The following is an 11,069-nucleotide window of genomic DNA, read 5'->3' as shown; positions in this document are numbered from 1 at the left end:
TAAGCCGCTGCATTGGTCCCCTTCCTCTTCCCCATCAGGCGGCCTCGCCGGCGGCATCAAGAGAAGTGGGACTCGTCAGTACATTCCCTTTTTTTTTCTCCTTAGGTTTTGTTTTCCTGGCGACATCGGCGAGGTGGTGCGACAGTGGCGTGTTAGAATAAGGTGTGTCCGGTCTCTCCCTGCCTCGATGACGTCCGATCCAGTGTCGACGAAGGACCTGTACGAGTTTGTTTCCCCGGGTCCGCTGGCTCTCTTCAGATCCTAGAAGTTAGTGTGTTCTTCAAGGAGAGCAATTGGTTGGCCATTCTTGCGATGACTTTGACATCTTCTTCTATATATTGTTCCACGACATGATTCAGCTCTTTAACCTTCTGGACCGGCGATAATGAATTGCAAGCATGTTCTGTGTGGGTCATGCTCCGGCGGATACTTCTTCAGTGGCTTTTATATTTCATCTATTGGGACGAGTGGCTATTGCGGTCATTAAAACATGGTATGGCGAAGGTGTTTGCAAGTGTTCCTTTTTATTACCATTGATTCAGAACAATTTTCATTCTTTGGCAGGCGGCGTACATCTGGACGAAGAAGATACGTAATATGCTCTGCAGAACTTTGGTTAGGTACACCCCAACTATGAAAGTTTAAGGATTTCATAGTCTTTCTGTATGCAAATCAATCTATTCAATATGTTTGTTCTGCAGGCTAATATGATGATAGTTTTTTTTAAGTAACTTTAAGATTCATGCAAATTTTTAAGGAGGCGTGAGTTTTGCAATGTAATTTTATTTTGTACTGATTAATCCGCGCCAATTATTTTTTTCATTATACTGGCTATAATTTTTCTTGATAAATATCAGGTGTAAGATGCCCTTTAGTTCTCTTATATATATAAAAAATCTCCACTCTCTTCTCTCCGCCAAATTAAAGAAAGCTCTAATCACCATCGATTGACGGACAGCCTTAGTATAATGTGATCAAGGGGAGTATACTAGAAGAGAAAGAAGAAAGGGAGGCTCTTGCCATTCTGATCAGCCACAAAGGAAATTTTATCCTTGTTTGACCGGCCACTGCTGATCCGGGGAGACACCATCGCAAAGAAAAAAGTATATGTATGCGAGATGAGCGGCCTCCCTCCCCAGCTGCTATATATGTGGCCTCCTCTTCCTTCTCGAGAAGCCCACCTACCATCGTCCAACAAGGTCCTCCTCTTCAAACCAGCCCTGCAGATAGAAAGATGGAGCGCCTCAGGACCGGCTTCGACAAGTTCAAGACCGAGGTCTACGAGTAAGCTTCCTCTCTCAGATCCTGCCGCTATGCTTTCCTTTCATCTTTTTGAGATTATTTATTTCTGTCTTCTTTCACTGATTATTCTCTGGCATGGCTGTCGCAGCCAGAAGCCGGATCTCTTCGAGCCCCTCAAAGACAACCAGGAACCCACGGTATGTACTGTACCCCCCACCATTTCTCTTTACTGCCATAATAAAATGTTGTCCCTGGCTAGCTGCCAACTCTGGTTACTTCATCTGCGATTTGTTGATTAGCTTGTTAAGTTTGTCCGGATGCTTGGCCAACAGAGTGTGTTCTCGGTCCTCAACAAAAAAAAGTGTGTTCTCTCTAGATTTGGTCATGCTCTCTTACTGCTACTTCCCCTATGGAGCAGTACTTGTTCAGTTGTTCTGTTTTTTCCCCTCTTCTTCTTCCTTTTTACTTTTTTCGGAACGGAGGTTGAAACCCCCTAAAGTTGCTTTGGTTGTACAACAATGTTGCTTGCCATTCGAGGTACAACCCGGGATACACTCTGACTCTGGGGGTGGGGTATCCGTAGCATTTCCTATTACTATCAAAGTAGATATAAAAAATTAAGCGACAGCTTGTCCTAACAGCACGGGCTAACCTTAAGAGGGGGGCCATTGCCGGCCACTTGATAATAGGTTAGTATCTGCTTATCCAACTACCAAGATAGGCACTGGATAATCTTCCGTTGAAATTGGATCATGCACCCTCAAGAAATTGGATCTGTACCGACTCACATGTGCGTTGCCATGATATATGATTTGGCTTATTCATATGTCACCGTCCCTATCACTTTTGTAGTCTTGTGGAGGTTGGAGTATATATTATGCAGGAGGACTAGCAGTTTAGGGTATATAACATGATTTATTATGGACAGATCGAAACCTGATGAAAACCTATGGAAATCAAAATAATTTACCAGAGTGGGAGTTGTAGGCACCCCAGCCAGTCATCGGTTCCGTGACTAACACATGGGATTCAGACTAAGCCTACAGAGCAACATTAGTTTTATGTTCACTTTGTTCTTTCAGAAAAGAAGATGCACCTTATTAATCATTCCGACTTAACGCGAATGATATACTACTCATATAAAAAGGTGCTTCTTCTTTTTTGGAAGCTCGTCTCCGAAGAACCTACAGGCTAAGTGTGCTTGGGATGGGGTAACTTATGGCGTCCTGACTTAATTGGAATGATAGATTACTCATATTAATAATGTGCACCTTCTTTTCCAGAAGCTCATCTCCAATGAACCTATAAATTAAGCATGCTTCTGTGACCATACGGGAAGTTATTCCCGGCGAGCTGCAACCGTCGGTCGGCGGGCTACAACTGACATAGGTAGTGCTACAACCAGTTATGAACAAGCGGTGGCGAGGTTACATCATGGGTGCGGCAAATAGTCTCAGAGGCCATCCCTGACGATGCGACAGCGATCACCGGGATGTCGTCGGGCCTCGGTGCGACGTGGCTGCCGCAGCGAATGGAGGTGACGTCGGGGGAGCAGGGTGCTGTTGTGCCTTGCCAGTGTTGCACGCACATGGGTAGGAAGGTGGAGATGTGCGAATCATGGGCATGAGGGGATACTTTAATTTACGTTGACTGGACGAGAGGAAAAAACAGTCCATCCTATGGTTCGAAGAGGCTTCATCTGACGGTCCTGCTGCGACTGGTCTGGTGCTTGCGCCGATCAACCGACATAGAGTGTTACCCAATTTGGTTTGGACGGGCGACGGAAGTACCTTGCCGCTACTTGCTTTGCTTGCCTTTCTATCTCCGTGTGTCTCTACTTTTCGATTTCTTGTCACAAAAGCAAAATTTAGTTTCCCCCGCCAGATTGAATAAAAGGTGGTCCGAGATAGAATGCTGAAAGTGGCAGCCTTCAGCGCAAAGCTATGTCAGAAACGTCTATTCCACCTATCAGAGCAAGTATGAGAAGGGGTTTATATCCCGATCTACATAGCATTTTTTTTCTATGCGAAGAAAAGAGACACTAAAAAAACCTCTCATGCAAGAGCTCGAGGTCGGCTCTATGCGTGCTTCTTAACAAATGTAATAAATACAATGAAAGAAAGAGATAAGGTTGAAAAAAGTGCTAGTTAACGGTCCATCTTATAGACTATGTTAAATGTGAGTGATTATAGATGATTACTCTAAATAGCGTGGCAGCTATATATAGCCATCAACTGACTATACTATTAGCCATGCTCTTGCATACAGACAAATTTCTTTATTTATATCACAAGGCTGACTAATACTGCCCAGCCATAATGAATAGCATCTCTGCTTATCACTGACAACTATGAGATGTTGGAGTTCCAAAAAAACTGTAAAATATTGCAAACTAAATATATCGGTCATGCAGTATTTGTTGTTTGCGTGCGCCGACTCGCGTGTGTGCCCATCGGTCACCTTGGGCCTGGAACCCGGCGAGGCCTTCACCGTTCGCAACATCGGTGCCATGGTCCCGTGCTACTGTAAGAACAAGCACACCGGCGTTGGATCGGCAATCGAATACGCCGTCTGTGCCCTCAAGGTTAAGGTCATCGTGGTGATTGGTCACAGCCGCTGTGGTGGAATTAAGGCCCTCCTCTCGCTCAAAGATGGGGAGGACGACTCTTTGTAAGTACGTAGCTTGGATCTGAATGATAATTTTCTTGGTCCGTGTCTGACCGGAGAAGTTTGGTTTGTTGGTGTCAGCCACTTTGTTGAGGACTGGGTCAGGATTGGGTTCTCGGCCAAGAAGAAGGTGAAGGACGAGTGTTGTGACCTGCCTTTCGAGGACCAATGTGCCATCTTGGAAAAGGTTCACTCGCACCATTGGCCATCTACCATTTTATACTACTTTACTCGTTTCGTTTTACTCTCTATATATATAAGTTTGTCTCAAGTCAAATTTCATCGAGTTTGGCTAAGATTGTAGGAGAAAGTATTGACATATCTTTTTGATGCTCAGAAAGTATTCACATTCACATTATCAAATTAATAGTATAATTAGATGCATCAAGTAATTGCTTTTCATATTATACATTCTAAGTATTGTTGGTGTTGATATTTTAAATATAAGTTTGGTCAAATGTCAAAAAATAAATCTTAATGTGGAATACAATGCAACGGAGGGACTAGTATTTGGCAGATAGCTTGTAATGTTCAGACTTTTTGCATGTGAATAAATGGAAACTCGCTGAGCGAGAGTTCTCTCTTAACCGTTCTCATCCACAGGAGGCCGTGAACGTGTCCCTCCAGAACCTAAGCACCTACCCGTTTGTCAAGGAGGGTGTGGCCAACAGAACCCTCAAGCTCGTCGGCGGCCACTACGACTTTGTCTCAGGCAAGTTCGACACATGGGAACTGTAAATCAATCTTCCCTCACATTGCTCAACTCCCACACATATATGCATACGTGTGTATATCAAGATATATGGATCCATCCATATGAATGCCATGGAGTACCTACCCGTTATTTTCCAGTAGTGAATGCCGGATGGCTTGGTGTCAATTTTTGTAATAAGCAATAGTATTTTCCGACGCACAATTATTGTACTACTATGTGATGCATAATTTGATCGTCATATGATCAAAATGTATCAGGCATTATTCTAATCATATTCTTCATTAAGAGTTTACCTTTCGATTTTTTGGCTTTGTTTTCCCTTAACACTAACAAATTTTTGTTTGCCCCTCCATTGCTACTCTTTTTATCACTATTAATTTAACCCAGTGATTGGACTCTCTTCGGCTTTCTGTGCTATCCAGCTCTTTCTACACAACATGTCCTTCTCCTTTATTTATACAAGGCATTCATTCATTCCACTAACTCCGCCTATGTTGTCTCAACATAGTCGGTTTCAAGCCCGGATAAAGGAGGAGGGTTGTGATAGGCTTGGCGAGCCAACATAAAAACTCAACCACTCTCATGAAGATGAAACCCAAAAGATTTCCGTTGGGGCGTAACCCTCTCAGCAACGCGCCACATCGGAACCCGGGTGTGCTGGAAAATGGGTAAGGGCCGGGCCGTCACCCCCCAGGTGGCGCGCCGTATCTTGATTCGGATACGATGGCAAGTGAGCAAGGATCAGGTCGCCGCATCCTTAGTGGCGCGCTACATCGGCGCCCGGATGTAGTGGAAAATGAGCAAGGGTCTTCGCATTTGACTCGATGAGTGCGAAGGGTAAGGAAGCTAGCCGAGCCTAGGAGAATTCGCTTAGATAGCTGGAACGTAGGGTCTCGGACAGGGAAGCTACGGGAGCTAGTTGATGCAGCGGTGAGGAGAGGTGTTGATATCCTTTGCGTCCAAGAAACCAAATGGAGAGGACAGAAGGCGAAGGAGGTGGAGGATACCGGCTTCAAGCTGTGGTACACGGGGACGGCTGCAAACAGAAATGACGTATGCATCTTGATCAACAAGAGCCTCAAGTATGAAGTGGTAGACGTCAAGAGACACTAGTAGAAAAAGGGCCATTTGTCCCGGTTCATAAGGCCCATCTGTCCCGGTTGGGGAACCGGGACTAAAGGATCGTTACTAATGCCTAGGCCTTTAGTCCCGGTTCTTATACGAACCGGGACAGACGGGCCTCCACGTGGCCGGTGCGGCGAGCCTAGGCAGGAGGCTCTTTAGTTCCGGTTGGTGGCACCAACCGGAACCAATAGGCATCCACGCGTCAGCTGTTCAGAATCTAGGGTTTTTGTTTTTTTTCTGAAAGGGAGGTGGATTTGGGGCTTTTGTATGGTTAATTAAGGTGTTTCATATATTGTGTTAGGTAGCTAATTAATTAATAGAGAGAAGTGTCCTCTCTTATCTCCGTGCTTGGTCGATGCTACGTACTATACGTATAGAGAGGCCCTCGACACGCTAGCTAGTAAGAAAATGAAGGAAACCATTAAGTACAGAAGTTCGTCATGCATACCGAGAGAAGTGTTGGACCTCTCCTTCTCCGAGAGATTGGTCGAACAACAAGTTTTCGTATTATCTATCCGACGCTACTGGCTACATACATATACAATATGTAAGATCTGTTACAATCCCCTAGCATCTGAAATCAAGTTCCACATGGTATTCTCCGGCTTTATCGAGGACGTGGTCAAGAAAGAATCCCGCTAATTCCTCTTGAATTTCTTTCATGCGATCTTATGGTAGGAGTTCATTCCGCATCTCCCGCATCTAATTTTAAGAAGGGGGTTAATACATATATATGAATGAAAATCAACAGAAATGATGGTGTAATAAAATGAAATTGTGAATATTATTTCTTATGCACATCAAATTGTCTTTTAGAGTAGCCCCGCTTATCTTTGCAAGTCGTGTTGTAGATGAACTCGCACACGTAGTATCCAAAGTAATCATTCCCTTGTTACTGCCACAAGCACTTTACGAGAAATAGAGGTCAATTAAACTGATAATGAAGCATTATAAATGGCATTGATGAAAGTAGCTAGAATCAACGGGAGATGTGCGGAACTAGCTAGCTAGTAGTACTTACTTTCGGGTATGTATATCGCAGCTCCATCGGCAGTCCCGGAGCTTCTTCGGTGAACTTTTTCCAAACCCTGCATGACAAAGAAAATAATTATTACTTGAGATATCAGGAAATGAACAGAAATTTGCCGATATGGTGCGATAATGATCGATTGAACTTACTTGTTGAGAATTTTAGTCATGTCCGCATAGGTCTCGGGATCTTTTCGTCTCGAGTCTAAGACGGTTACTAGTCCCTGCTCAAGCTTAATCTTCTGGAGAATATAGTGGAAGCTACGCACGCATGCATAACTCATCAATTACATTACTATAACCTCGCTCGAGTAATAAGGGAACCGAATATGCACAAGACACTAACACTCACTCGAAGTTGTAAGGAAAGAGTATTTATCTTTGTTTTGATTTATTATCAATGATTTGAGCAAGTTGGCCTCAGCATCTTCGGCGTTCTTTTTAACCTGAAATTCATCTATGATATTTGTGTTAATGAACCCAATATCATACATTTATACTTTTCTGCACTCGATGATCTTCAATCTGCATAATATGGTGAGGATAATCATATATACATGCAATGAAAGAGCTGAGCTATATATAGAGACTTAATGACAGAAGTAGTACTTACAGATAGTAGCAAGTGACCGTTAATTTATCGAGGGCCTTTTGATTGAACAACTGGAAGAACTCCTCAAATGGAACAGTCAACAAATCAATTCTAATGAGGTCGTGCTCCTCTTTAACACTCAAATACAAAGTATTCGTCCCCCCAGACTCTCTGCAGGTTTTCATGTACCAATCATGGAATCTTCGCATCATCTTTGTTAGAGATTTTTCATCTTTGACAAGAGGTTTCCCGTAATGGTATTGGTGTTCTTCCACCTCCAAGAAATCATAATGTACATCGTCGGGCAGGTAATCTTCAAGATTGCTATAATCAGGCACCATCCTCGGATCATTAGCGACGATATCGCTAGACAGCTTGAGCGGGGGGCACGATTGGTCCGCTTGTTCGCCGAGTTGGGCAATTTTTTTCCCAACTCGTCGTTCTGCTAACCTTCAATCACTTATAGTATTTCCCGACCGCTCCGCTTCGATATATACCTTTGCAGTAATGCGCTCATAGTTGTTTTTCAGCCGAAACTTTGGTGGTTTCCTCAGGGCATCGATAGTGCGCTTTGCTTTCACCCAGTCTACCTTCTCCTCCGGAGGTGGATGTCTCTTTGCTTTCACCCCTTCAAAGAAGTCCTTCACTTCTTTTTCCATGATCTTCGCGTTTTCTTCCACAGTCCTCTCGTATGGTAACTTCTCTAGAGGCTTGAGAGGTGGGCCGAATCTGTATTGCCTCCCGCCACTGGTTGTACTGCTAGATGCCGGAGCAGATGGAGTGGTTGCGGCTGTCTTCTTTCGTGCTTGCTTACGAGGCGGAGGAGAAAGACTACGACGCGCCGAAGCAGCCGGGGCGGCGGCGGGTCTCTTCCGCCCTTGCTGGCGAGGCGGAGAAGGAGGAGGCTGGTGGCTGCTTGGGCGCACCGGCGCAGGAGGAGAAGGAGACGGAGTGCCGCCATGCGCCGGAGAAGGAGGCTGAGTGCCCTGATCACTCGCCGGAGGACGAGGCGATGGAGGAGGCGGACTGCCCTGACTTGCCGGAGGAAGAGGAGGGGCGGAGGCGTCCAGTTTGGAAGGTTGATGAGCTCCTTTCGCCATAGGCATGGAGTCTTCAGACAAGAACCCAGGCGAGTCTCCCCGTCACCCGTAGGGTGGTCAAGCTGGAGGTCCTCAAATCCTTCTGTGATTTCATCCACCATCACCCTAGCATATCCTTCTGGAATTGGTCAGCAGTGAAAAGTTGCGTCAGGTTCAGGAGGTGCAACAGAGCCAACAGCCGCCTTGACTTTCAATTCCATCCACTTCATCATAAGGTGGCAATTCTGAGACTATGTGATAGCATTCACGGGGTAGCTAGCAGGAGCCGTGAAGACAGGCTCCTGAAGCAGTTCCGTGGAAGCCACGCTGCTTCTCCGCTGAGATGGTGGGGTAGCTTCGGGTGTAGCTTCGGCAGGTCGTGTGCTGCGAACTGCGTCTCGTTCCTCTAGCGCTTGTACCCTTGCATGCAGCGCCTGTAGTTGGGTCAACTCCTTTTTCTTCTTCCTCTCCCGGCGTTTGTAACCTCCTGCGTCAGGAAATCCAGCCTTCCACGAAAGGGAGCCTGGCGTGCCTTGTGTCCGTCCGGGGTGCTCAGGATTCCCGAGGGCCTCTATGAGCTCGTCGTTCTCTCTGTTCGGAATGAACGCCCCTTGCTGCGCCTTTTCGATATACTCCTGAAGCTTCTCGATGGGTGTATTCATCTGCTGGTTGGTCCAAACGCACTTCCCTGTTACAGGGTCCAATTTTCCCCCAACCCCAAAGAACCAAGTCCTGCAACGGTCTGGCCAGCGTCGCGTCTCTGGTTCAATCCCTTTATCAATGAGGTCATTCTCAGCCTTGTCCCACAACAGTCGGGCTTTCAGGTAGCCACCTGACCCCGTTCGATGGTGATGCTTCTTTTTTGCAGCATTTTTCTTATTTGTCGCTGACATCTTTACTGTTCTCTCAGATTTCTTTTTGGTGACAAATGCGGGCCACTGATCTTTGATCTTCTCAAATCGGCCGATGAATTCTGGAGTCTTGTCTTGGTCGACAAACGATGATTTCAGCTCATTCTTCCACCTCCTGAATAGCTCAGCCATCTTCTTAAGAGCATAAGCCTTGATCATTGGCTTTTAACTGGATTCTCCGGATCCTCCTCTGGCGGGAAGGTGAAATTTTCCTGCAGCGCAGTCCAAAGATCAGCTTTCTTCCTATCACTGACATAAGACACCTGAGAGTCTTTGTCCTTAGGCTTCAACCATTGTTCGATGCTGATCGGGATCATGTCCCTAACTATAACCCCGCACTGAGCATTAAATTTTGCTTGATCCAGAGGGGTTCAATCGGTTGGCCAGCGCGATCAATTTCGATGATCGTGTACCTTTCATTCGACGCAACTTTCTCTTCAGGCCTCGTCTCGTTACCGAAGTGTTGCTCGATCCGGAGGGCTAGAAAAGAAGAAAAAGAAGAGAGTTAATATGTGTACATACCAAAAAAATTAATGCATCAATTACACATGCTTAATTAATTAATATATATACCTGGCTGGACTCCGTTCGGTCACCGGAGCCGTCATCACGGTGTCCTTCCCCCTCCATTCGGTCACCGGAGCCGTCATCACGGTGTCCTTCCTCCTCCATTGTTTGATCATCGTCGTATCCTGCTTCTTCATTCTGTCTTTCCAGACCATCGGTGCATGTGTCGTTCAGAAACGACAAGACGGCATCACTTCCGTGTGCGATTATCTCCCCCAACACCACTTCTGTTGCTTCGCCTCGGGGGGTGCGGATCCATAGTTTCTGCAAATATTTACAACATGGCAATTATTATTCAAACATTACAGATGGATATATTAGTGGCAAACATAGAACTAGCTAGCTAAGCACAATAAGGAATCATATTACTGGCCTGGCCTCGACGCTTCTCTAGGGTTTGGGGGTGGCCTCGGCAACGCTTGAAGGGTTTGGGGTGGCCTCGACGACAACGCTCTTTTAACTTGGTAAATTTGGGTGGCCTCAATAGAGTTTGTCGATCGGGTAGGGGCGCCGCAGGAGGGGGTAGGAGACGGACATCGTTTTTTTTCTAGGGTTTGGGTGTCCTCATGAGTTTTGGTCGAGCGAGAGGGCCGGGGGGTGCTCCCGACGTCCCCCCCCCTCACTTTAGCAAAGAACTATCTTAAAAAAAGACTTGCTTCGCCGCGGGTGCTCGATCGGTGCGACGTGGACTCGGTGGAAACACTTTATGAAAATGCGATGGTGGCCGGGCCGGGCGGTTTTCTTTTCCTTCTTCATTTTTTCCTTTGTTTTTTATTATATGTTTGTTTTCGTTTTCATTCTACATTTTTGTACATATGAAAAAAATAAAGTTTCTATACAAAAGTGCACAATTTTTATGAACAAATTACAACATCTAAATTAACTATACATCTAAGTAAATATAACTACACATCTGAAATTTTCTTAATCTTAAAACTAAAGTAAACATAAACTAAAATAATATAACTACACATCCATCCATACATACATACACATACGTATACATCTACATTATATATGAACAAAAAAACCTAATTTTATGAACATAAAAAGGTCTATGAACAAAAAAAACATCACCGGGATAATTGCTTTAACTAAAAAAATTCATATGAGCTACTAATTAAGGGGGCGGCGATCGACGA

At 45.2% G+C, this 11,069-nt stretch overlaps 1 protein-coding gene across 1 annotated transcript; it reads left to right on the top strand.

Moving 5' to 3' along the window:
* Positions 1–1,070: 1,070 nt before the first annotated feature.
* Positions 1,071–4,924, top strand: LOC123149008 (carbonic anhydrase, chloroplastic). Its single transcript, XM_044568537.1, has 5 exons — positions 1,071–1,284; positions 1,391–1,439; positions 3,656–3,912; positions 3,991–4,096; positions 4,513–4,924. The coding sequence occupies exons 1-5, from the start codon at positions 1,112–1,114 to the stop codon at positions 4,645–4,647; spliced, it is 720 nt and encodes a 239-aa protein (XP_044424472.1). The 5' UTR covers positions 1,071–1,111; the 3' UTR covers positions 4,648–4,924.
* Positions 4,925–11,069: the final 6,145 nt, after the last annotated feature.

This window comes from Triticum aestivum, chromosome 7A (genome assembly GCF_018294505.1).
Source record: "Triticum aestivum cultivar Chinese Spring chromosome 7A, IWGSC CS RefSeq v2.1, whole genome shotgun sequence".
Classification (NCBI taxonomy): Eukaryota; Viridiplantae; Streptophyta; class Magnoliopsida; order Poales; family Poaceae; genus Triticum; species Triticum aestivum.
Note: the sequence above shows the minus strand (reverse complement) of the source record. Positions and strands in the feature narration are given on the sequence as shown.

Excerpts from the sequence above, each read along its gene's own strand:
- LOC123149008 (XM_044568537.1), top strand. The coding sequence starts at position 1,112 with ATGCGAGATGAGCGGCCTCCCTCCCCAGCTGCTATATATGTGGCCTCC. Across the intron at positions 1,440-3,655 it reads AAGACAACCAGGAACCCACG|TATTTGTTGTTTGCGTGCGC; the intron begins GTATGTACTGTA and ends TCGGTCATGCAG. Across the intron at positions 3,913-3,990 it reads GATGGGGAGGACGACTCTTT|CCACTTTGTTGAGGACTGGG; the intron begins GTAAGTACGTAG and ends TGTTGGTGTCAG.